Raw genomic sequence first — 27,837 nt, 5'->3', positions numbered from 1 at the left:
TCTACTTTTTCTCCTATTTTTCTATATTTTTCTCCCATCCCAATTTAGTCATTATGCCAATTCCCCCCTCCCTTTCCTGGTCGTTGCGCGCATTTGCCCCCTACTTGCCGGTCTAGGGAGCCCTGAAGTCTATCAGATGCTTCCTCCGATACATAGGAGACAGCCAGCAGCCTCTTTTCACCCGACAGCACGGACTCTCATTGGTGAAGTGTAACGCGTGGGAGGATCACACTACCTTCGCCAGTTCCTTCCCTTGCTGTGCAGGCGCCCTGACCGACCTGTATGAGTCGCTGTTTACAACGACCAGGATACCACCCACCGGCTTCCCACCCGCTGACACTGCCAATTGTGTCTGTATGACGGCCGCCCAAGCCGGAGGGACCGCTGACAGCCGGATTCGATACCAGTGTCTCTGCGGTGGTAGACAGACGCTTAGTCCGCTGCTCTACCCGGCCACCCTACTGAATCTTCTTTCTCAAGTGAATTTTCTCATGTCTTCTCAAAGATCCGAATGTACTGAAACTCTTCCCACACTGGTCACAAAGGTAGGGCTTCTCTCCTGTGTGAATTCCCTGGTGTATCTTCTCTCTCAAGTGAATTTTCTCATGTCTTCTCAAAGATCCGAATGTACTGAAATTCTTCCCACACTGGTCACAAAAGTAGGGCTTCTCTCCTGTGTGAATTCTCTGGTGTAATTTCAGACTATCGTCTCGACTAAAGCTCTTTTCACACTGGTCACAGAAGTAGAGCTTCTCTCCTGTGTGAACTCTCTGATGTTTTTTCAGACTGTCGTCTCTACAAAAGCTCTTTCCACACTGGTCACAGAAGTAGAGCTTCTCTCCTGTGTGAATTCTCTGATGTTTTTTCAGAGAAGACCGTAGACTAAAGCTCTTTCCACACTGGTCACAGGAGTAGGGCTTCTCTCCTGTGTGAATTATCTGGTGATTTTTTAGATTACCCTGTTCATTAAAACTCTTCCCACACTGGTCACAAAAGTAGGGCTTCCATCCTGTGTGAATGCGCTGGTGTGTTCGCAGACTAAACAGTTGACTAAAGCTATTCCCACACTGGTCACAGGAGTAGGGCTTCTCTCCTGTGTGAATTATCTGGTGTCTTTGCAGATGAGCCAGTTTACTAAAGCTTGTCCCACACTGGTCACAGGAGTAGGGCTTCTCTCCTGTGTGAATTATCTGGTGTAATTTCAGACTATCGTATCGACTAAAGCTCTTCCCACACTGGTCACAGGAGTAGGGCTTCTCTCCTGTGTGAATGCGTTGGTGTGTTTGCAGATTAACCAGTCGATTAAAGCTCTTCCCACACTCGTCACAGGCGTAGGGCTTCTCTCCTGTGTGAATTCTCTGGTGTGTTTTCAGACTAACTCCCTGACTAAAGCTCTTCCCACACTGGTCACAAGAGTAGGGCTTCTCTCCTGTGTGAATGCGTTGGTGTGATTGGAGATTAACCGGTCGACTAAAGCTCTTCCCACACTCGTCACAGGCGTAGGGCTTCTCTCCTGTGTGAATTCTCTGGTGTGTTTTCAGACTAACTCCCTGACTAAAGCTCTTCCCACACTGGTCACAAGAGTAGGGCTTCTCTCCTGTGTGAATGCGTTGGTGTGATTGCAGATTAACCGGTCGACTAAAGCTCTTCCCACACTGGTCACAGGAGTAGGGCTTCTCTCCTGTGTGAATGCGCTGGTGTTTATTGAGATTCATCTTTGAACTGACGCTTTTTTCCGCACTGGTCACAGCAGAGACCCTTTGTTCCATCCAAGCCTCTTGGTTTCTTCCCAGGCCTGACAGGAAGGCTATCTGGAGGGAGATAGTGATGGAGAAGAGTGTCAGAGGAAGGAGAGAAAGATAATTGGTTATTTAGTTTCTATGTAAGCGGGTTACAGATTTAACTATGGTATTATAATAGAGGAGATTCTGGTCAACTTGACCCTATAAAGCCTGTTACAACCAAGCCTGGATGTTTTGCCCTGAGGCCTCAATAGTCAAGCTGGGATGGCTCGTTTACCCTTAGGCCTCGGTTGCAACGTGGTGGACACATGGAGTCGGACACGTTTTTAACAAAAATATTTATTTCCTATGTCTCTAAATGACAATTGTGGAGAGCTGGTTACACCAGCCTCCTTGGTTCAGGACATAAAATAATATGGACAAAAACAAGAAGGGTGAGAGAGAGACAGTGACGATGCTCCCTGGTCTGCTGATATAGTGTGGAGCCTCTCACCCATTTAACGGTGTCTAATTACAAGAAACACCCGTGTTAATTACAAGACATCGTTAGCTGCCGGCTACGCTCTGCTAGAAACGTTAGCTTGATGCTATCAGTTAGCCTGGAGTTAAGCTGTTAGCTTGTGCTACAACCATTGGCGCTAGCCGTGAGGAAGTAGCAGGCCCTGGCACTCTGACTACGGCGTTATCTCTGGCAGAAGATGTCGTCGGGCTTGAGCCATGACCGGCCGCAGGAGGGGGGCGTCGCGCCGGAGCGAGGCTCCAGCCGTCGCCGCTTCTGGCCCAGCCAGCGAGAGGCCTCGTCAACGTGGTAGACCAACCTGTGTTTGCGGCCATTTCGTCCTGCGTACGAGGTGCAGGTAAGGTGTCCGTAGGACATTGCCCCACTCTTCCATCCTCCCCCTCCCGAATGTTTTTGGTTAATAACGATGTCTTGGTTTAACAAAACATATGTTACTTCACTGCATACGACGTGTGCTGTGTGAAAGTTTTCTTGGTCGCTATTTTGTATAGCTTAGGTTCTAGCATTGGCCAAGGCTTATGTCCTTCTCTCTACCTAAGAACAGCGTTGTTTTTTACGAGTAAAAAAAACGAGTAAAAATGAACTGGGGTTTTTTGTTGTATGATGAGAAGTTGTGTGTGTGTTCATGTAACGTTTAGACAACGTGGCTTGAGTCCACAACTGGCTGGGTGTTAACCTACAGCGCTATACATAGTGGCATGTGGTTTTCACACATAAGCAGTAGGGGTGGGACAATACATCGATCCAGATCGATATATCGATCTATTATCAATAATCAAATAGGATCGATGCCACGTAAAAAGATCGATTCATATTGCGATACTCTTATTTTGAAAATCCGGCGACGTCATCGCCCCGCGCCCAGTGTTGTGAAACTCAAACTCCGTTAACATCAACAGCAGTAGAGTCTAGAGCGTCACTAGTGTGCCTATTCTGTGACCCAAAACATGTCCCTGCTGTTTTATTCCACAACGGGTCCAATGCATCTAACCTGCTTTGCAATCCTCGTCACTCCATTATGCCCACGTCGCGTTAAAGATCGAAGATAACGTTACTTTAGCGTGAGCTAACAAGCTAACCCAGCGCCATAGGCAGAGAGAAGTGGGGACTGGGAGGGTGCATTCTCGGGGATAGCCCCACTAACAGGATCTGGCCGGTACTGCACCTTGGGACTCCCAATATGCTTTTCCAGCCAAAATACAGCTCTGTGACAGTGAATAGGATATTAATATCGAGAGAAAAAAAAGAAAAATGAACCAAAAACAGTGAACAGGAGGTCTATTTGTATTAAAAACAATAGATTGTTTTTCATTTAAATGTCTGGAAGAGCTCAAAAATAAAAATGTCATGATATTTCCATTGCCTTTTTTTTTGTTGATTTAAATGTTACTGATTGTATTAAATGGGCACATAATATCGTCTCATATCGATCGCAGGCACCTGAATCGAATCGTATCATATCGTATCGTGGCAGACTGTGTGATATCGGATAATATCGTATCGTTGTCCAAAGAATCGATATCGTATCGTATCGTGATTAAACTGGTGATTCCCACCCCTAATAAGCAGGGACGTGGACAAAATCTGTTTTCAAGCGAGGTTATCGGCTGTGGCTGGCGTGCATGATGTACAACTTTACTCTACAGTGAGTATGTGCTTCATCTGGCGCGCCATGCACCCGGTGTCACGGCTCTGTTTTCTTTTGGCGTCGTATCAGGGGTGAGGTGGTGAGGGGGTGGGTGAAATTATTCCCCGGTTTGACCATGTCCCCCCCCCCTCCCCTCAAATATGATTTTGTTTACAAAACGTGTGTTTTTTTGGGGATACGGTGTAAACCCTCAGCTACTGCTGGGGTTGCGCTCTTGCTTAGGGAGTGGTGCAGTTTTCTTTGGAAAGTTTTGGTCGCTATTATGTATGACTTAGCAAGGCCTGTAGCTAGCACTTGGTCGAGGACTTATGTCTTCTCGTCATAAAAGACGGCGTTCTTCTTGCAGTAGTAAGAGTGAACTTTTGCCTTTTTTATTGTATGAAGGGGGTTGTGTGTGTTCATGTTCTACGTTAAGTAAACATGGCATTGAGTTCACAACTGGGTTGAGTGTTAGCCTGCAGATATTTTTTTTTTAACATATATGGCTATTGTACGAAGGTCCTTGGACCCTATCTTTGGTCTGTTGTTTTTTCTTTACTTTAGGGTAAAGGTATAAAAATGCAGGTGGCAAGTTTCGCACATAAGCCTGAGCCGTGTATAAAGCCCGTTTTTTGCACAAGCAAGGTTATCGTCTGTGGCTGGCATGCGGAATGTAAAGCTATTACCCTAACAGATATATGCGTTTTCATGTAGCGCGCTACAACTGGTGTCATGGCGCTGCTTGTTGTTGCATCGTATCAGGGGTGAGGGGTCATAAGGGGTGGGCTGATAAACCCCTCCCCCCTTTACTGATTGGCCAGGAGGTTGGGCTTCCTGCCTGTCAGTCTCCCTGTCGGCTGAGGGGTTTACAGGGAGGGGGAAGGGGGTTCCCTGGTTCCACTCCATATTAGGATGGGTGGGTCACGGGATTTCCCCCCGGCCATGGGTATACGTCACTAGGGATGGGTACCGAATTCTGTACTTTTGAGGTACCGAACCGAAACACGTCGGTACTACAGAGTATCGATTCAAGATATATATATATATTTTTTTTTACTTATTTTATTTTTTTTTACCTTTTTTCTTTTCATGTTAACGTTCACACGCACAATATATGCTTACCTAGGATTTGACTTGATTCAACAACAAAGCAGTCGGAGCAATGGCAAGCCGAAAACTGTCGAAATTGTAGTTATTTGAAGTTTGGATTTTTTTTAGGTAAGTAAATTACATTTCTTGAGACTAAAGTACCGAAAAAAGGTACCGTTGGGTACCGGTATCGATTCACAGGTACCGGTTCAAATGTGAAAGGTACCCATCCCTATACGTCACTGGGCGCATTTTTTCCTATTGGCCATGAGACATCCGTGAGTTTTCAGGCTCTGTGCTGCAGACCGCCGTCATTGTCAAGGTTGCATTCGAAAACTGTTTGTTTTCTGCTCTGCTCTCTATTAAAGTGTGTATTGGGCCATTGGTCACTTGGCCCAATTATTACATGTATCCTTTTCAATTGTTACTCACGTAGAAGTCTCTCTGGGGGAACTTCTGTCTTCCCCTCTTATGTAAAGAGCGGAATTGACAGGGTTTTACCCTCAGACGCGTCATATGAGACCCGTGTCTGTCTTATTAGGGCGGGCCATACTTTTTTTTTTTTGGAAAATCAATCGAGTGGGGTGTCTAAAATATGTGTTTTTTTGTGGGGAATTCAAATATGGGATTATTTTTCGAATCGGATAACTCTAACCTACATTGTTTTGGATTTCAAAATGGCCGATTTGACCATTTTTAACCCCTTGGCCATACATGGATGCCAATATGAATCTGAAGGAAATCCTAACATGCAATGTGTCTAAATGATGTGTTTCTTACTGGGGAATTCAAATATGAGTTCATTTTTGGGATAGGATAACTCTAACCTGCATCATTTTGGATTTCAAAATGGCAGATTTTACCATTTTTCACCCCTTCATTTAGACACCTTGCATGTTAGGATTTCCTTCAGATTCATGTTGGCATCCATGTATGGCCAAGGGGTGTAAAATGGTAAAATCGGCCATTTTGAAATCCAAAATGATGTAGGTTAGAGTTATCTGATCCGAAAAATGTACTCATATTTGAATTCCCCATTAAGAAACGCATTATTTAGACACCTTGCATGTTAGGATTTCCTTCAGATTCATGTTGGCATCCATGTATGGCCAAGGGGTGTAAAATGGTAAAATCGGCCATTTTGAAATCCAAAACAATGTAGGTTAGAGTTATCCGATCCGAAAGATAATCCCATATTTGAATTCCCCACAAAAAAACACATATTTTAGACACCCCACTCGATTGATTTTCCAAAAAAAAAGAAAGTATGGCCCGCCCTAGTGTCTTATAGACCGGCTTCCTGCTGCTCATCCCAGACAACATGGAGGGAATGTTGTCTGGTGTTTCTTATTAGAATTCACCATCCGATCTTTCCAGGATATATCCAACGGATATGATCTCCCCGGAACCTCCTTTTTCTTTTATTTACAAATAAGAGCAGCTCTGAAGGCTCATGGCGTGCCATGGGATGCTCCACTAGTGCATCACCGCTTTCACAAGTTCTTTTATGACAAGGAGACATCGAGAGGCTTTGTCTCTGACTTTTATCGCCATTTACTCATGACCTCGTATAAAGAGCTCCCCCTGGATACGATTTGGAGAAAGGATGTTCCGGAGTTGGATGTAGATTTTGATTGGGATGCAGTCTGGGAAAATGTTCGGTTATCCTCACACAACCCAGATCACCAACAGATTCATCTGAATTTTATTCACAGGACTTATTTAACCCCTAGACGATTGAATTCAATGGGTCTCAGACCTGACTCTCTGTGTACCTTGTGTCCAAGTGGCGCCACAGGTACATTTATGCATATGTACTGGGAATGCCCTCCTGTTGTGATTTTTTGGGAAAATGTTACATATCAGCTCTCAGACATTTTCTCTCTAACCATACCTGTATCTCCTTCTGTACTATTACTGAATGATCTCTCTAAATTACCGACCTCTATACAGGTGAAAAAACTAATTTTGGCCGGCCTCACAGCCGCAAAAAAATTGATTGCCTCACGTTGGTTTCATCCAGATAGACTCTGTCCAAAGGTATGGTTTCTCACCTACCTTGACGTGATCTATTTGGAGATATCCACGGCACGTGTTATAGGGGTTAGGGAATCTGATATCGTAATTTGGTTGGCTACAGTGGCAAAGTTGAGGGAACGCATATAAGTTTGGAAATGTTTGTTTAGATTCTTGTGTTTTTTTTTTTTTTTTTTTGCTGAGTGATGTATTGTGATGTATTATGAGTGTGACTCATGTTGAGGTCCTGGGGTGAGCGGGGGGAGGGGGGGGGGGGGGGGAAGAGAACGAGCGAGTGTCCATGTTAGGATGATCACTGTACAGTTGTATCAGTAGTTGTCTTGTCATGTGGTGTTGAGTAAGTCTTTTTATGTATTGTTGTTGTTGTATTGTGATATGTTTTGTTTCATGTTGGAAAAAAGAAAAGAAAAGAAAAATATTTGATAAAAAAAAAAGAATTCACCATTGATGTGTTTCGGGTTCTCAACGTGCATAGAGCGCTGACCCTGGGTGCTTTCAATGTGGAACCACTTCATGGGCTGGCGCGCATTGGTTGCTCAATTGGCGGAGGGCATAGAAACGGCGTGTTTTATGCGGGCGGCTGGGAAGGAGATTTTATCTCTACCGAGCACCAGTGCACTAGGTTAGACTCGACAGCTCACGTGCATCTCCGGGGGGCGATGACAGAGTAGATCAAAACATTGGCGGAGGGGTCTCACGCCCATGAGGTGGGCCACCAGGAGCAGTGCATTCGTTTGGATTAAACAAAGTGTATGCAGTGATGCTTTCCCAGCGGAACACAAGCTGCTTAACGTTACACAGGTATGTTATACACGTTAATTAGCTTTAGCTAACGTTAAGATAGCAGGAGCTGTCGGCCAACAAAGCTGTTTCAACAAATGTATTCACAGTAGGGCTGGGCGATATGGCCAAAAACTTTATCGCGATAAAATAATTAAATTATTTTCATATCACTCGATATCGATAATTATCGTAGATATAATTTCTGTCAAGTTTAATTAACTTCTTATGCCCGGCGCCGACGGGCTATTAATACTCGTTTTGCTGCGGTAGAACGAAGACGTCACTACGAGACGAGTTGGAGAGCCGTCGCGTGTCGAGCCAACCCTTTGAGAAGCGTTGTGGTCCCGGCTTGAATTCTCCATGAATGTGTCCAAGTCCATAATCCATATAAATCCATTTTGTTATATCCAACACAGTCTGAATGAATGTTTCTTGTGATTATGCCGCGTGATTTCAAACCACCAAAACAACTGAATGTCTCGTCTCGAGTTGATGTCTTCATCAGTCCGCGCACGTTCTTCTACGCAGTAAACACCCCAGTGCATAGATTATTATATTCCACCAGGGGGCAACCTACCGCCACTGGATCATGCATTATAAGAATGGAACTAACACAGTTAGCCAGAGCAAGCGGTGTATCCCACGACAATGTACTAACTATCACCCTAAAATACTCCGTTCCGCCCCAATACATTGCAACGACGTCCACCGCATACCCCACACTACTCTAACCGTTACCCTCAGAATTCACGCCACACACCCACTCCGCACGTAAACTATAAAATAGCGGCGTGCAAGCTAATGATCCTAGCCAGCCTTGTTTACTACCCAGAGGTGCACCGCGGGTCTCCTTCGCTGTCGCCATCTCCTTCACTGATTGGTTGTTAGTGCGTGTGTTGATATCCAAGCTTGGAAAATCGATATATCGAAACTTTGCGACCACGTTTCATGTTTATTTCGAGGAAATAATTTATCGTGATAATTATCGTTATCGTTTCATCGCTCCCAGCCCTAGTCTCCAGTCCACAACTCTGAGGACCTCTCTTGGACCCTCAACACCTTGTCACTGGTCAAGAAGGCTCATCACCTCGTCACTGGTTAAGAAGGCTCACCACCTCGTCACTGGCTCACCAGCGTCTATTCTTCCTGAGGAGACTGAGGAAAGTCCACCTCCTCAGAGATCTTTTACTGGTGCGCCATAGAAAGCAGTCACCAACTGCATCACAGTCTGGTACAGAAACTGCACTGCCTCAGACCAGAAAGCACTGCAGAGGGTGGTGAAAACCATGCAACACATCACTGCCTGGTACATCACTCCCTACTATTGAGTCTATCCATCACAAACGGTGTCTGAGGAAGGCATGCAGCATTGTCATCCCAATTTTACATATATTTTTTTAAATGGTCCATTTGCATGTTCTTGGTATCTGAAGTAGGGACATCTATGGATCTCAGGGAATGTATTGCCAGTGTCAGAAATAGTGTGTCTGTTACTAGGCTTGAGTAAATTGTAATGAACCAAAGGAGAATATCAATTATATTTAAAAAATATTTTTTATCTTTGACTGTGAATAACACCATGCTAAAATTGACCAGACCTGAAAAATCTAAGCAAATGAATAAAAGGAAGATGATTAAACAGAAGGTTTTGTAGATACAGTACTGAATTCTGCCATCTTTTTTATAATGTAAATTTCTCCATCGTTTTTCATCATATTGCAACACCGTTTTTTGCTAGACGTTCACAGAAAGGTAGAGAAACTAACTGCGTTCTGTTTTATGGCAATAACGTTCAGGTTTGTGGGAGATAATCCCAAAAAATAAGAGAAATAAAAAAATAAATCCAGATGTCAGATGATTGACAGGGGCTGGCGTGAGCTGGGTAGGGTAGTTTTTCGAAATTCGAAAGCCCTGAGTCTCTTCCTTCAAAAGACTACACTCACTTTTGGCTGCTCCACTTCCTCCTGTTAATATGCGCCGGTTTCCGACTCAATGCCCTGAGATTTATATAATCTTATATTTCACTAATAACATGTTGACAGAATCCGGCTATAGGGCGACAATAATGTGGTCAAGAGGCATGGTTTCTATCTTGAGCCTTAACTGGCGTGGTTTATTTATTAACATGGCAGAGCAGTAACACATGAGTTCTCCCCGTGAGAGGTAGGTGGGGGGAAGAGAAAGAATGGGAGGAGACATCTCTATTTATACTCGCCACCTGGTGGTGTTCCTGAGTGGCTCCGCCTAGAGCGCCCTCTAGTGGAAACAGTTATATATGCAGTTAGACAGTTACTAGTGGAAACAGTTATATATGCAGTTAGACAGTTACTAACAATCCTACCTAGAACCTCTGACTTCAACATAACAGTTAAAATCATTGGTAAACAAACGTAATGCTGAAAATACACTTTTAGGGCTTGTGTCCACAGCGGACGTTTTTTTCAAGACGGACTGCTTTGAAAAGCAAAAAAAAAAGCTCAGAGCGTTTTCCTGAGTCTCGCGACTGCCGCGGCTCCGCCACCTGCTCGATGATTGGTCGGTCGGAAAAAGTTACCTTGATGAGTGCGCTCCTTTCCAAAAGTTGAACTAGTTTCAACTTTATGCGCTGGGAGCGCTCCGCCCAAAAACGCTGCCAAAAAGGTAGTAAGCCCCAGAGTATTATTCTGATACTTTTCCCCTATGTGTCAGGATACACCATGCAAAGTTTCAGACTTATCTGACCATTTATGCAGTTGCAGTACCCTCATATTTGCAATTAGATAATTTCGCCAGAAGCTTTTCCCAAAAAGAGGGTTTTTTTGGCCCCTGAGGCCAAACGGGATGATTTAGGGGTGGTCATTATCAACTCGTGATGGCCCAAGGTATGGGATAACAGGAAATAATAGTGAAAAAAAGTAGCAAAAAAACATCCTGGGGTGGACCTGGCTCCCGGCCTATTACTGTATATTTCGGGCATAAGAGGTTACCTGTGAGGCAGGGTTTCCGTTAGAAAAAATTGTTGCCGGCCTCAGTGTCCGGTAGATTTCAATCTACCGGTCAAATGAGAGAAATTCCGGTCAGAGTTTATTGAGCTTAAAAACAATTGATAGGCAAAAGAATGACAACAAAACAAAAGAATGACATCATCAAGGCATGTAGATTTATAATATTTTTACTTAAAACTAGGCTACTTTTGCGTATAAAGTCATTATATTCCAAATAAAATAAGTCCCGAGACTTGTGCTGCTGCCGACTTTAAATCAAATAGGTGTCTGTGGGCAGTCGCCCGACATTAATAAACAACAGTCTGTTATAATCACATTTTTATGAGCTAACGAATTCCGTTATATTGGACATTTGTATTAATTATATCAAGCAAAGAACTGAGAAATTTGACAGAGAGAGACGGCAACATTATCGTGGGTTTGCGTGACGACTCTCTCTCTCCACCTCCCAATGACTTATTTGCGAGAGTATGTCGATGCAGAGCAGCAGATTCAGCTGTTATTGGCTCTTTTCTGGGGACCGCACAGCAGCGCCCCCCACCCAACGTTGAATAAAAAATGGCTGAATTGGAGTACTGCTGGAGTACTGCATTGTGCTGCTGCTGCTCCGGCTCTGCAGCTTCACAAAAGTTCGCACACCCAGCACTAAGCTCTCACTGACAACGTCGTTGTCATTATTAGAAGCAACAATGAAACAAATGTAATGATTGTTTCGTTCATCGCATAGGCTATTTAATTTTAGCCTATTTTAATACAATTCAAATAATCAAATTGTGCTTAGACTCAGGGAATTATTTTCACCGGACATTAAGACCGGAGAGATTAAATATGTCGGACTTCAACAGATTTTGCCGGTCAAATACCGGTAATTACCGGCTAACGGAAACGCTGCTGTGAGGCCCAAATTAAAAAGACATTAGCAACTTCAGAGGGTGGGACATATAAACAGATTTACTATCAAATAGCATTGTGAGGCTGAACAACAGGACCAATTGACTATACATGTGCTTAAAAAATTTTAAATAAACATTTACAGACTTTTTTTGGCAAAAAAATTGCTAAATGTGATTTTGTAATTTTGCAACCGTGGGTCTCACAGGGTACTTTTAACCCTGTGAGGCCCAAATAAAAAAGACATTAGCAACTTCAGAGGGTGAGACCTATAAACACATGAAGGGTGCCGTGAAAAAAAAGGTTGAGAAACGCTGGTATATGGTGCAGCTCTTTGTGGTACCACAGTAATTTTTGTGGCTCTTAATCTCTGACTGGTTGGCCACCCCTGCACTACAGGAACCTCTGCTCCAAGTCAAGCAGACTCAGGAATAGGGATGGGAATCGAAAACCCCTAATTGTCCGATGCCTGGAATCGCGTGCCTCCCGTGACTTTCGATTCCCTTATCGCTGCCAGGTTTTCCCGACCGTTGCGCATTTCAAAACAATAACGTTAGCGTTAGCATGTAGCCATGGCAGACTTATTTGATTCCTTAAGAGCTCAAAATTGCCTGGGTTTTGGTCATATGCTCCCGAAATGCTCCCGCTGTTTGGCTACTTCTATGTGCAGTGAAAACTACTCAAATGCTTTAGAACCTAGTCATTGATTTAGTTCAGGGTGAGCTAAGATTAGCCGCGGAGCTAACGCTAGCTAACGTGAGCTAACGTGCGCTAACGTGAGCTAACGCTAGCTAATCAAGCTCACAGAGAGAGATAAACAGCTGACAGCAGGTAGTACAGGTACAAATACAATAAAACAAGGGGTGGGGCTGTTGTGTACATTTACATTTACATTTAGTCATTTAGCTGACGCTTTTATCCAAAGCGACTTACAAGTTCTGTACGACAAGCCACCAGGAAGGGCACAACTCTATCAGCTGAGTAACAATGTTCATCAAAGTGTTGAGTGCTACAGTGTAGGTTAGTTTATTAGGACAAGTGCATGACAGTATGGTTAGTTAGGGTTCGTTTTTTTTTTTTTTTTTTTTTATTCAGATAATGGTTGAATAAGTGCGTCTTTAGTCGACGGCGAAAGATTGGACGTGTTTCGGCTGTCCTAACTGGGGTGGGTAGTTCATTCCACCATTGTGGGGCAAGGACTGAGAATAGGCGACTTCTCTTTGATGACCCTCCCGGAGCTTGGATAGGAGTAGGTCTGAGGCGGCCAGAAGATGCAGAGCGTAGGGGTCTTGAGGGTGTGTAGTTAGAGACCATTGACCGGAGGTAGGCGGGAGCAGTTCCCTTTGCCGCACGGTATGCTAGGTCGAGGGCCTTGAAGCGGATTCGTGCAGCAATGGGGAGCCAGTGCAGGTCCCTAAGAAGTGGGGTGACATGGGCCGACTTCGGTAAGTTTGAGATCAGGCGGGCCGCTGCGTTCTGAATGAGTTGAAGAGGCTTAGTGGCAGTGGCCGGGAGGCCAGCTAGCAGTGCGTTGCAGTAATCGAGGCGGGAGATGACTGTTGATTGGACGAGGAGTTGGGTGGCTTCTTTTGTCAGGAAGGGGCGGATCCTTCTGACGTTGCTCAGGAATCGGCAGGTTCTAGTTGTCGCTGCGATGTGAGCAGAGAAGTTCAACTGGTCGTCGAGGACAACACCAAGGTTCTTGGCGGTCGGGGACGCGGTCACAGCTGCATTCTCGACTGTGATGGAAAGGTCGGTCAGGGGGGAGGATTTGGCCGGCAGGTGGAGCAATTCTGTTTTGCTTAGGTTCAGTTTGAGGTGGTTGGTCGTCATCCAGGCGGAGATGTCGGACAGACAGGCCGAGATCCGCTCAGAGACGTGGATATCTGAGGGAGGGAAGGAGAGGAAGAGTTGAGTATCGTCGGCATAACAGTGGTAGGAGAAGCCATGAGACGTGATAATGTTACCCAGTGATTTAGTGTAGAGGGAGAAGAGAAGGGGTCCTAAAACCGAGCCCTGGGGGACACCCGTCCGCAGGGGGCGGGTGGCCGACAGGGTCCCTCTCCATGACACTTGGTAGGAGCGGTCATTGAGGTATGATGACAACCATGTCAGCGCAGAGCCAGCCACTCCCATTCCTGCGAGGGCCGCGAGGAGGATCTGGTGGTTGACTGTGTCGAAGGCTGCAGATAGATCTAGGAGAATCAGGACAGAGGAGAGGCCTTTCGCTTTTGCTAAGTGAAGTGCCTCTGTGACCGCAATGAGGGCTGTCTCTGTGGAGTGACCAGTCCTGAAGCCTGACTGATTAAACCTTGTACTCTTTAGTTCAAATATAATGAGAGACGGAGGGTTGACTGTGTTTACTAGTAGGTACCATGCAACATACAAACAGGTCCGTGTAGCAACACGAGCCCATAGCTTACAGGACAGGGGCCCGGGGAGGGAGCTGTGTGTGTGTGATAAGGCTGAGCCCGAACGTTCAAACGTTCGTTCGTTCCGCTGGCATTCGGACTTTAATTAATGGATTCGGACGTTCGGGGGGAAAAAAATTAAAAAGGAGGCGCGCGTTGAGGCGATGTGAAGAGGCGCGTCCCCCGAGGCGCTCGGCTCAACCAGTATGGTCTCTGCCGGGCTGTAGCTGGATAAATTGTCTCAACCAGAGCTCTCACCCAATGCAATAGAATTTTGATTGACAGGCGATTCTGCCAATTACGTCACACCGCTTGCACCCGCCTCTGCAGTGTTACCACCAATCAGCAAGCGTTTATTATTTTTTTTACTTCCGGCAATGCCGCCATTGATCTGCTTGCGAGAAGCATACGTTAGCTCCCCGCCGAGGAAGTAAAACCTGAGGAAGGATCATTAATGAATACCAGCCTTTTTCGGCCACGGAGCGCAAGCTTCATGGCGGGAGGTGGTTGCGTTGGAAACAACTCTGGCCGAGGGCGGACGGGCGGCAGGCGTGTTGGGACTGGGAGCCCGGCGGGACCCCGCCGGTGTCTCGGTCTCTCTGCCGTCCCCCGTTCCGAGGTAGACGGGTCTGTTGAGGAGCCGAGGCGCGCGCCTCTCTCCCCTCCCCGTCGACCAAGAGTGAATACCTGTTATTGAACGTGTAACACTAACTATATAACGTTAATGCCACAAAACGAATGCCTTTGTTTATCTAGCCCCTTACGTGACTGCGGTGTGCAAGGGCTATTGTTTATCATAAGTAGTAACTTTGATGCAGTAGCTTGTTTATTTTCTTCCGAGTGCTTTGTTTAATTACATGTTTACATGAACAGCCACCACTGTAAACAACATGTTTTTCACCAATAGACTATGCAATGCCGCCCTCCGTAGGATCTATAATAATACAATAAAAAAAAAAGTATTATTAAAAAAATGGAAAAAAAAAATTATGAATTTTTTTTTATATAAAAAAAAAAAAAAAAAAAAAACTAACGTTCGAACGTTCGTTCGATAAACCCTGGCGAACGTTCGAACCCTAAAAACAGGGTTCGGGGACAGCCTTAGTGTGTGAGTGTGTGAGACAGAGAAGTCAGAGGAATAACGACCTGTTGAATGCAACTACGGTTCAATAGATTAAATTAGTTTAAGATATTGAACTGTAGTTACATTCAACAGGTAGTTATTCAATAGATTAAATTAGTTTAAGAATAAAAAAATAAATACATTTGAAGAGAATCTCAAATACATTATTTTATTTAAGTGTAGGCTATAGTTAGTTTTTTACAGTTTTTGTATTTTTCTGACATGGGGGCTCAACAATAAATGACAATCAGAAATGTCAAGTTGCATGTTGTTATTCTAACCAGCTTAGTTCTGTTGCATTTCCAATTTATTTATTTAAATTATAAATTGATCAGGAATCGATAAGAGAATCGAATCGATAAGCAGAATCGATAATGGAATTGTATCGATAAAATCCTATCAATTCCCATCCCTACTCAGGAACAGCTTCTTTCCCTCAGCCGTCATCTCTCTGAACCACAATGACAGCCCAACCCCCATACCGTATAAACTCCATTGCCTATACCCTAGGCCAGGGGTCAGCAACCTTTACTATCAAAAAAGCCACTTTTCCCCCCTCCCACAAAATAGAATTCATCTGGCGCCGCAAAACCAATTTACCCTTAAAATGAAGATAACAGCGTATAACGTTTTATATATAGTTATCCCCAAGCATACCCCACATTTAGCATAAAACGCCTGACGATTGCATAGCCAAAGTAATTTGCGATTTATTATACTTTGTACTTATAGCACACAGTTTGTTGCATTAATGGAATTATAGATTTTTTTTGACATTTTATTGCTGTTTTTACCCATTATAACAAAGGAAAACCTCAAACTCTTATGAAGAGAAAAAAGACTGGCATATGTAGACCTACTTTTAAATAAAACACAGAAGAGGAGACAAAACACTGGCGTCTGTAGACCTACTTTGAAATAAAACCCTGAACGTTACACCTCGCCACTGAGAGTCCGCGCTGTCTGGTGAAAAGATGCGACAGGCTGCCTCCTCGTGTACCGGAGGGGACACGTGATGCAAGGCTTCTATCCTCACTACAACCGACCAGTGGGGGGCATAGTCCAGCAACGTTCAAGACAGGGGAGGGGAGAATTGACAACACGAAATTGGGATGGGAGAAAAATAGAAAAATAAGGAGAAAAAGTGGATAAAAGAAAAATAACTATGCAGCTCTATTTGAGTCCTTCTCTTATTTGTGGAAAATTTATAAAATAAAATAAAATGTTTAGTTGTTCGCACATTTCTCACCACATATCAGGCATACAGGTAAGCCTGCATCGTTAGTCAGTCATGAAAGCAAATTAATCTGTCCATGCTGAATTAAACCCTCTATTTTCCTCTGACTTTCCTTTTTTTGGATTTATCCATGGTTAGCTTACTGGGGGGTGGGAAACTCAAGATTAGCCACTTGCAGACGGCAGGGAGAGGCATGACGTATTTTAGTTGATGAAATATTTTAGTTGACGAAATATTTTTTCATTTCAGTGTCACAGTATGACCTTGATCTCCAAAATAAGAGATGTAAAAGAAATTAGCCGCAGGTTGCCGACCCCTGCTCTAGGCTCTGTAACCATACTGCACAAACTTTGAACTCTGTTGCCTACAGTATATACAATTTATACCCACCTGCTGCTTTGACGTCATCTGTAGACTAGGGGTGTAACGGTACACGTATTCGTACTGAACCGTTTCAGTACAGGACCTTGGGTTCATTATGCGCTGTATACCGACCAAAAGCAACGTTACTTTATCCACTAACGGAAAGCACCTGCTCAAAACTAACTTCATCCCCATTCTAAAAATATAACTTGCTCAAAGAGTTGGATGTTGTTCGTTCAGCCCACCCTGAAGCCTCATAGTATGGTGAACGTGAATGACAAGCCAGAGCTAGAAGACCTACTACCAGAGAGGACAGCCAGGGGCAGTTTCACAATCCAATATACATTTTAACTACTGCTCCTGCTATTTTTTACATAAATGCTACACAAACGCTGCTCATCGGCTACTTAAAGTTTAAGACTTGGTACACTAGCTTATAGTTCCCACGATACCTCTCTGGAACTTTTAACAATTCTTTTTCTTATTCTGTCGAACGTCACCCATCATTAGCCTAGTTTAACTTAGCTTAGCTATCGCTAGCTTAGCTGCCTAGCCCCATTAGGGCTGGGCGATATATCGAGTATATTCTATGTATCGCGGGTTGTTCTACATGAGATGTAGTAAATTACTATATCGTGAACATCGAGTATATGTTGTCAGGTCAGTTTCTAAGCCACCGCGGCTGAGATGAGACTTGCTTTAGCGCAGCGCTTTCCTCTCATTTCATTATAGACACAGACCGCATGGACCTTCAATGACATGCAATTGAATTTACTTGAAGCGACCAACTGGCTAACGTTAGCCGCTAACTAACGTTAGCCATTAAGCTAACTAACGTTCTAACGTGACTCCGCGACACCAGTTCCATTAGTGAGGAAAGGGGGGGGGGGGGGGGGGGGGGGGTATATTGACGAGGCTTGACAGAGGTTCAAAGATAAGTTCACATTTATTGGCTATTCATTTATTTATATCGCTTTATGCAGCTTCCAACTCTGTGTTGACAATGACATGCTGGTGTGACATGATCAACTACGGCAACTTAGGACGCTCACACCTCAAACTCAAACATAATACAAGTTCAAGTTTCTTTATTAGTTGTCATACAGAAGTACAGAATACTTTTATATAAAATGCTTCTTTCTGTTTTGCTCCAGAGATTGTGCTAGATAAAAATAGATAAGTATAAAAAGTATAGTAAGTATAAAATAAAAGTCAAGTACATAGACAAAAAGTGTTCAATATATACATATATACAATGTACAATGCAGAGTAGAAAAGTAACCGAGTTACAATACAATATACTACTATACAGTACAATGCAGAAATGGGATGAGGTACAATTTACAGTAAGGTGTAATGAGGTATGGGTTGTAGTGCAAATTCTTTGCCAATCAATACAGGGGAGGAAATTAGGCCACTTCACTGGCCAAATGCTAGTATTTTTTACGTTTGGCTGGTAAAAAAAATCAGATACCCGCCAGTTGGCTGGTAAGCCAAAAAGTTAGTTTCCTCCCCTGCTGGCGAGTATACAAAAAAATAAAACATTCTGCAATCACTGCACTGGCAAACGGTGCGCGTCTTCTGAGTGTTCGCTTTAGTTGACAGTGCCACGAGAGCACTGCACAAGACCACCCGCGGACATATGTTTAATAAACGTTTGCGCAGTACTGGCCAACCCGCGGACATATAATAATAAAAGTCCCACGGTACTAGGCTAGCCATCAGGAGCACTCGCAAACAGATAACGTTAAACACAGCAGAAGATGGAAAACAGACAGACTGACCAACGGGGAACTGCATCCAACCCTAGTACAACCCTCGAGTATAAGTTACTAAGGACACATTTAAATCACAGAGGTGTAATGTTAGTCTACTGGAACTGTATACAGTGGTTAGCTTCTAATTAGCGTTTAGCTATAGCTGCTTGCTAGCTAACGTTAGCCCCGTGTGCTCAAAGCAGCCAGCTAGGTGTATCTGTTATGACTATAATGTTTCCAAAAAAGCACCGGACTACGACGTAAGGTTAGACATTTTATTTCATGCTCAAAAGCCCCTGGCTTGCACATCGCAGTCACGAAAGGGGCTAGCTCAACCAGTGCACTGTGCACAACAGCACACCAACCCAACTGACGTTACCACAACACTTGACGGTACTTCACAGCACTGTCGTAAGACCACCGTGCTGTCTTAAAGGCACAGTGTGCCTACCCAGATGCATACACAACATTGACGCGGCTTGACATACAAAGAAGTAATTATCACAATTAGCGATTTTTTTTGTCTGGTAAAAAATCTGTTTGGCTGGTAAAAAAAATCAGATACTCGCCAGTTGGCTGGTAAGCCAAAAAGTTAGTTTCCTCCCCTGAATCAATATAAAGTGTGTTTAGGTGTTCTAAAGTGGGTGCAGCAGTGAGTTGTTTGTTTAAAGTGAGTGTGTGCGTGTGTGTGTGTGCTGTGAGTGCATTTGATGGTTTCATTGTTCATTCCTTGTTCATTGAGCAATCATTGTTCATTGAGCATCCTGATGGCCTGGGGATAGAAGCTCCTTCTGAGTCTCTCTGTGCTTGCCATGAGACTCCGGTATCGCTTGCCTGACCGCAGCAGTTCAAAGAGGCAGTTGTTTACACCAGTGGTTCCCAAAGTCGGGGTAGCGACCCAAAGGTGGGCCGCGAGCAGCCACAGGAGGGCCGCGAGATGATTAAAAAACAAAAAATCCAAACATTTTTTTTTTTTTTTTTGTCAGGCCACTGAACTTAGAAGCAGGCCAGGACAGTGTTTCTAGTTGTATTCTAAAATTCTATTCTATTGTATTCTAAAATGTGACTATATGGTTTTATATTAACTTAATAAATAAACAAAAACGAAAAATCTACTTATTTCAACGAACATTTCAAACTAAATAACAGATTATGCACATAAAACGCTGAAAACAACCGAAGCAACAATAGTATTTTAATGAGGCTATTATTATTATCATTATTATTTTGCAACAAGTTAGCCCTCTCATAAATAGCACATATAAATGAATAACTAACTTGAACTAACTTAATAGGATTGAAGTGATATTTGTCTTAAAAAATCGGTCGCCTGGCAAAAGAAAAAGCCTGACGATGTGCATTGGGCTCTGACGCCTTATTTTCTGGGTCCCGGCCTGAAAAGTTTGGGAACCCCTGGTTTACACCACGCTATCTCTCTCTACGTTCAATGATTTATAGTAGCCAAGCATTACAATATAAATACTAATTGGATAGTTGATGATAAACATTTAATTTCATATCTGAAATATTCTAAAATCATTAAGTCTGCTATACATCAATGGGTTAAATCAAGCATTTTAAGTTCTTTTGAGGAAATGTCAAAATATCAGGATATATATTGTGTATCGTGATATAGCCAAAAAATATCACTATATCCTTTAGAGGCCATATCACCCAGCCCTATCTCAAACCTACCGAAGTCAGCCCATGTCACCCCACTTCTTAGGGACCTGCACTGGCTCCCCATTGCTGCACGAATCCGCTTCAAGGCCCTCGACTTGGCGGACCGTGCGGCGAAGGGAACGGCTCCCGCCTACCTCCGGTCAATGGTCTCTAACTACACACCCTCAAGACCCCTACGCTCTGCATCTTCTGCCCGCCTCAGACCTACTCCTATGCGAGCTCCGGGAGGGTCATCAAAGAGAAGCCGCCTATTCTCGGTCCTTGCCCCATGTTACGTATTACTTTCACATGGTGGAGGGATACTTACTGTCCGTGGTGCATATTCACATTGTGGTTAAGTGTGCTGTCACTAATTGGTGGTTTGATTGACACACTGTTTCTTCCTGTTTTTCTATGTGTTTAAAATGGCCGCTTTCTAATTGACAGGTGTGGTGATGAGGCACCACGCCCTACAAAGGAGAGCAGAGTGCAGGCTGCAGTGTCTCCCCACTTCACAAGAGATGTCTCAGCTCTCCAGCGTCTCACCTGCTCTCACTGCTTGTTGTACATTCGGCTTGTTTTTCCTTTTTGCCTATTAGTTTTGTTATTGAACTTGAGTCTGGAACACCCAGCTCCCACTCTTTTTGTCCATTTAGTTAGTTGTAAATAAATAGTTATTTTTGATAACTCTTGTCCAGTGTCCTGTGTCCACCACGTTGCATTCAAGGCCTTCACGAGCCATATTTTAGGTTTGAATGTAACATGGGGGCTCTAGCCGGTCTTCAAACAGGTAAGTATGCTCTTAATTTATAATTTGATTTGACTACTGGTATGCTTTAAAATATTTAGTTTAGTGGACACCACAGGTAGGTAATTTCATTGTTTTCTGGCTGTTGTTAGCCTCCTGTGTACCACGTACTCCTGGGGCGGTCATTGAAGGGATTGGTATATGATCTTTGGCTGGTAGCTGGTGTGGTTGAAGAAAGCTAGGTCTACAGTGCATTAGCTTTCAGTATAGGTAGGTTAGGGGGCCGGAGAATGTAATTAGTGTGTTAGGACCTGGTGTAAGTGTTTTTGTTAGATTAGACATGTGGTGGGCCTAGCAGTCCTTCTTTTGACTGCAGTGTAGGTTTTAGAAGCTATTTGTGAGTCAAATCAGATTGTATGGAGCACCTGTTTGAATTATTTGAATTTGTTTGTTGAATTTGTTTGTTGAGTGTAACACAAGGGGTTTTGCCTCGCTTGGTTTGTTACTGAAGAGCGTTTGTTCCAGTATTTTGGGATAAATGTCTACCACAGGGTTAGTCTTGTGGGTGGTTCATCTCAGCAGAGGCCTGTAGCTAGTGTCCAGTAGCAGTGTCTGCTGTAATTATCTAGTATAGGATCTGTGTGTGGTTAGTAGTGATTCTCTAGTATAGGATCTGTATGCATTATTGAGCTTGACCTTTTGATTGGTTGATTAATTAGTAATTAATATTGTTTTCATTTGTTGTCATTTACTGGTTTTACTCAGAGTAAAAATGACGTTAGACATGGAGGATTTTGTTGCGAGGCCAACAGTGGCAAAGGTAAAAGAATGTTCTGACGATGAGTTGGTGCAATTAGCTGCTCATTATTCTATGTTAACGTTTGATGCAAGCCTGGAGAAGGAGTACTTGCAATATCAGTTGCTTGGATGTTTGCATTTTGTCATGTATCTTGACATATCCTTGTTGCCTATAGAGGAACAGAAGCAGATATTGCTGCAAGCAATGGGTGAGTGTTTTGATAGATGGCACGCTGAGAGGAAATGAGGGGGCGAGGCCCAGGTTCTCAGCGCTCGCTTTCGCTCTATTAGAGTGGCTATAGAAGCTGTTAAAGTGCTAGCTGCAAAGGCAGAGCGAGCTGAGAGACAACGGGAGCGCGAGGCCCAAGAGGCTATCGAAGTGGCTCAGTATGCTACTGCCGAGGGAGAGCGTGAGGGAAGAGCAGCTGCTGCCCGGGCCCAGGAAGCTATTGAGGTGGCACAGGAGTTACGTGCCCAGGCTGCGTTTGACCGTGCACAGGAGGTACGTGCCCAGGCTGCGTTTGACCGTGTGATGGCACAGCGTAGTTTAGTTATTGCAGGTGCAGGTGTTGTTGTTGAAGATTTTGGAATGCACACTGTGAATGTACCTCTGCATAATGTTGTTCCTGTTTGTGCCCTAGTGTCCTAATAAACTAACCTACACTGTAACACGCAACACTTTGATGAACATTGTTACTCAGCTGATAGAGTTATACCCTTCTTGCTGTCTTGTCGCACAGAACTTGTAAGTCGCTTTGGATAAAAGCGTCAGCTAAATGACTAAATGTAAATGTAAATGTAGTGTCAGGCCCGGTGCTGAAACCGGAGGTGACATGCGTGCCAGATACTCAAGTGGCGGAGCAGTATCTCGGGGGCTTCCCAGCCTTTACAGTGGCTGAGGCCACAGACGATTTGGAAGAGGAGAATGAGGAGGATGAGAGTGAGACTGATGCTGTGAGGGATGTTGCTACTTCATGTGGCACCATTTCTGATATTTCATGTGGCACCGTTCTGGTTAAAGAGGCTACAAGGCCAGAATTAGGCTGCCAGCCTTCCTATAGCTCTAATGTTCATGATGTCTCACTTGTCAGCGGTGATGATCCCAGTATGTCAGTTATTGGTTCCGATATTGTTTCACGTGACCACACTGACTCTCTGCCAGGCACTGGGTATGCTAGGTATGTTTGTCAACCTAGTTACCTGTGTCCTGTACAACAGGAGCAGTCTTCACAACCTTGTCTAATGAGTGGCAACCATTTTGATAGTGATGGTGCTGGTGTGTGTGCCGCCATTTTGCCTCATGACAGTCCTATTTTTTGTGACACTGTTTTGGCTCATGACGGTGCTAGTTTAGGTGAAACCATTTTGGATCCTGACAATGTTACTGTGTGTGGCCCCATTGTTGCTCATGACAGTGCTAGTTTAGGTGACACCATTTTGGATCCTGTTGATGTTATTTTGAGTGACACCGTTTTGGATCCTGGCCATGTTATTTTTTGTGGCGCCGTTTTGAGTGGTGATCCAAATGTTTTTGTGATTGATGAGATGTTACTGTGTTCCAGAGACGGTGGTGACGTGCCTGTGGCGGTACATCCTGCTCTGGGAGTTCATGGTTTAATGTCTGCTCCTGGACTGCCGGTGTCAGGAGGAAGGGAGATGGGCCCTGTGGTGGTGCCAGGGACGTGTGGAGTGTCTTGTGTTCCTGTTGGCTATCTTGGCTGTCCTGAGTGCAATGAGCCTGTCTCTCATATTGATTCCGGTTTAATGCCTCTTTTTGACAGGTCGGTATCGGTGGAGCGGCCTGTTAAGGTAAAGTTTTTGTTTTGTGGTGATCTGTTCGTGGGTGGATTGGCTTTTAGGCCTGGCGCCTCAGTAGAACAGGTGGTGGTGAGGCCGGATTGGGTGTTTCCACCTGCTCCACTCCATCCAGGCCCAGCTGGATACATTTTGGAGGGGTCTCGCTTGAGCGGGTATCAGGACGGGGTTGTTTGTGCTAAACAACGGTGTCAAGTGTTCCTCAGTAGGGAGCATTCGACGGAGTTAAGGGTCGTGTTCGACAGGGGCCGACCCGTTATCACTTTGTGGTAGTGACTCACGGTATTTCCGGATTTGTGGGTCAGTTTTTTTTTATGTACAGTTGAGTGACTCTTGACCGGGGCTCACACTCAACACAGTACAGGCGCTGCACATGTTGGAGTGTGGTTGCATTTTTTTTTGGTAAGGTTGGTAAGTATCCCTTTATTTATTTATGTTCATTCTCTTGGTGATGGTTTCTTTGAGCTATAGTTGGGAGAAGAACATAAATCTTCGGTGTGGGGGTGTTACGTATTACTTTCACATGGTGGAGGGATACTTACTGTCTGTGGTGCATATTCACATTGTGGTTAAGTGTGCTGTCACTAATTGGTGGTTTGATTGACACACTGTTTCTTCCTGTTTTTCCATGTGTTTAAAATGGCCGCTTTCTAATTGACACAGGTGTGGTGATGAGGCACCACGCCCTACAAAGGAGAGCAGAGTGCAGGCTGCAGTGTCTCCCCACTTCACAAGAGATGTCTCAGCTCTCCAGCGTCTCACCTGCTCTCACTGCTTGTTGTACATTCGGCTTGTTTTTCCTTTTTGCCTATTAGTTTTGTTATTGAACTTTGGAGTCTGGAACACCCAGCTCCCACTCTTTTTGTCCATTTAGTTAGTTGTAAATAAATAGTTATTTTTGATAACTCTTGTCCAGTGTCCTGTGTCCACCACGTTGCATTCAAGGCCTTCACGAGCCATATTTTAGGCTTGAATGTAACACCCCACAATGGTGGAACGAACTTCCCACTAGGGCTGAGCCCAAACATTCGAACCTTCGTTCGTTCAAATCTTAACGGGTTCGAACCTCCGCTTTAAACATTTTTATTTTATTTTAAATGTTACAATTTTAGTTTTGTATTTATTTATTTATTTTACACGAAAAATATATATCAGAATGTGATATATATCAGAATATCACAGTTAGGGATGTCCGATATTATCTGCCTACCGATATTGGCATAAAAATGAGATATCGGAAAATATCTATCGGTTTTTTATTTTTTTTTTACTTATTTATTTACCCAGGCAAGTAAGAACAAATTATTATTAAATTTATTGTCAAAGTATGCATAATGTTGTGTTAATTACACGACAAGAGATATATAATGTTAATTACTAGAGATGTTCCGATACCATTTTTTCCTTCCCGATCCGATTCCGATACCTAAGCTTTGGGTATCGGCCGATACCGATACTGATCCGATACCAGTGCATACATAAAAAAATATATATATATAATTATAGTCCCTGGGACTAAATCTAATCAGATGGGGGTGCCTCACATATTACGTGTCCATTTGGGGGTCCTTGACATGGAGAGGTTCGAGAACCAATGCGCTATACTACAGAGTAGAAGACAGACAAGGAAACGTGTTTGCAAAAAGATGTAAACAACATGCCAGGTAAATCCAGTGCAACTGCTGATGTCACGATGCAGTGCTGACCTCGCTACTTACAACGCTGCGATGCCATGTCATACGAATCCACAGGTATCACTGACATCGCAAAGTGGGAGAACTTCGCGTCACAATGAAGTGGAATCTATCATAACCACATAATCATCAGTGACTGATTGATTGAAAACACCAGTGACAATGTGACATCATCACACAACTCTTTCAGCGTTAGGTGCAACGACGTCGTCATTATACAGCAACAGAATCCAGCACCAATGGAACTTCACCAGAGTGAAGTCATAAACTCATAATGCAGTATAGGGTGGAATTCCACCAACTAAAAGCATCCCACTGCAAATCGACAAGTGACCGTTCTACATTTCTGCAATGCTAGTTTGCCGTGTATGATATCTGCATTACGCATGATGGAGGGTCTGGCTGATGAGGGCCGTGCAGGAACACCTAGCCTCTGCCCACATTTGCATGGTCTGCGGGGGAACACAGGTGTTAAGAGACTACAGCTCTAAGCACGACAGATGCAAACTAAATTAAACCACAACTTATCGACCAACGGTTCACTCAGTCGAGAATAATGATTCTCTTCGCCTGGCAGCTCTCCTGTCCAGAACGGGTATTTTCCCAGCAGTGTGTACAGTCATTTACCTAGTATGGTTTTGTCAATAGTTCAATGTACAATTGTGTTTGTTTGTACAGTGTCTCCTCCCCCCCCCCTCAATGTACAGTGTTACTTGTTTATACAGTGTGCCCCCCGCCCCCCCCCCCCCCAACCACCTCCAATGTAAATTACCTAGTATGGTTGTCAATATCCCAATGTACCCAACCCCCCCCACCCAACCTCCAATGTACAGTTTCTACGTCAAATGTATATACTCCCTTTTCTTGACTCCTTCTGTATCACAAACAGTACTGTATTTGCAAATCTGGTATGTCATAAATGTATAGATGTAGCAGTACTGACTATCTGTATGTCATGTATGTCATATATGTCTATATGAATTGAAAATGGGGGACCCTGATGGAAACAAGACAAACGTCTTTCTCAGGTCTGCATCCCCTTAACAATTGTATGTATTGAGCCGTACTGTATTGTACCCATTCTGCAATCTGTTAAATAAAGTTTTCATTCATTCATTCATTCAGCTCCCCTGTCCAGAACGGGGTATTGTTGATACATGAAGGGTGCATTGTGAGTGGTACAATGCAGGACGGGGGGGGGGGGGGACATCGCGTTCTCTGGCATTCCACTCTGCACGCCTACACTAGTCTCCGAGATGTGTTTGCAACACGATCGCACAGGTACACAAACACAGACACACACCTCACATCACCCCCATTCCACACACCTGGCTGGCTATAGTGAATGCCTGGTGCTGAGGAATGCCGATTTACTCTGGTGTGGTGCAATAGGTGTGGGGAGAGTCCAGAGAATTTGATCCAACGAGTATACCTACAAAAGGGATTAATCTCCCATTTGAACAATGCTAGTATTTTCCCAACTCTAGCATCAAATGATAAAGTACAGCTATCCTGCCAAGGGGACAGAATGTATTATTTGTTAAAGGGCTGGGAATTATAATAAGATAAAAAAAAATCGGAGGCTTACCTAGTGCTACTAAATCCTTGAGGGGCGTTTTCCCATTTCAGCAGGACTGTGATGATGTGAGGAGTTCTGGAGAAGAGGAGGGAGAACAGAGACCGGCCTCAGTCAAGATTGAATAGATCAATAACCCGCTTTCTCTGACATTCCAATGGCTCCTTTCTGCACCAGTTGCCATTGACTATGATGACACTGTGTGGCAATGTATATCTGTGGCAATTTGACCAATACAACGATGTCAATGGAATCGAGGCCACAGAGTAATTGGGCTTTGCAGCAGGCCTACCCCACACAGATGTCCCGGGGGGCAGTAGCCTACAGCTGTCACTGGCCAAAATAAGACTATTGTTGTTAAATAATCTGGGTGCTGGGAACTCCCCCGTAGTCAGAACGCAGGCCAAAATAGGATCATTCAATAAAAGACACGTCCAGAGAAAACTGAGCAGAACAGAACAATCATTTCAGTATAATAACATACTAAACATAATAGCAGCAGCATTAGCCAGCTTTGAAGTCCGCATTCCGGCTCCAGACAGACTGACCGACCCAGAGACAACTAGCCACTGTTAGCTTGCTGTTATGCTAGCTAGCCACTGTTAGCTTGCTGTTATGCTAGCTAGCCACCGTTAGCTTGATATTATGCTAGCTAGCCACCGTTAGCTTGCTGTTATGCTAGCTAGCCACTGTTAGCTTGCTGTTATGCTAGCTAGCCACCGTTAGCTTGCTGTTAAACTACTATCACTGTCAGCCTGTTTGAATAGCAACAGTGCCTGTCTGTCACGCTTTGAGTTTATTGAGTAGTATTAGCTGTCCTGTTCTCTCTAGTAATAGTGCTATATGTTAGATCAATGTATGATTCGCTTACTTGTCATAGTAGTCGATGTTTTTTTGTTGCTGTTAACGAGGGTAGTAGACGCCTTTGGCAGTAATTGAGTGCACCACCACCACCACCACTTGCTAATCACAAAGGGAAA

At 44.1% G+C, this 27,837-nt stretch overlaps 1 protein-coding gene across 1 annotated transcript; it reads right to left on the bottom strand.

The window, feature by feature from the left end:
- Positions 1–11: 11 nt before the first annotated feature.
- Positions 12–27,837, bottom strand: LOC311235884 (uncharacterized protein). Its single transcript, XM_084323411.1, has 3 exons — positions 27,729–27,837; positions 26,870–26,935; positions 12–1,811 (listed from the first exon to the last, which is right to left on the bottom strand). Exon 3 carries the CDS (start codon positions 1,767–1,769, stop codon positions 459–461), a length of 1,311 nt encoding a protein of 436 aa, XP_084179537.1. The 5' UTR covers positions 1,770–1,811; positions 26,870–26,935; positions 27,729–27,837; the 3' UTR covers positions 12–458.

This window comes from Notolepis coatsorum (assembly GCF_963971535.1).
Source record: "Notolepis coatsorum genome assembly, chromosome: 10".
Classification (NCBI taxonomy): Eukaryota; Metazoa; Chordata; class Actinopteri; order Aulopiformes; family Paralepididae; genus Notolepis; species Notolepis coatsorum.
This window is presented reverse-complemented; position numbering and strand designations above follow the sequence as displayed.

Coding starts and splice junctions, on each gene's coding strand:
- LOC311235884 (XM_084323411.1), bottom strand. CDS start 1,769: ATGGAACAAAGGGTCTCTGCTGTGACCAGTGCGGAAAAAAGCGTCAGT.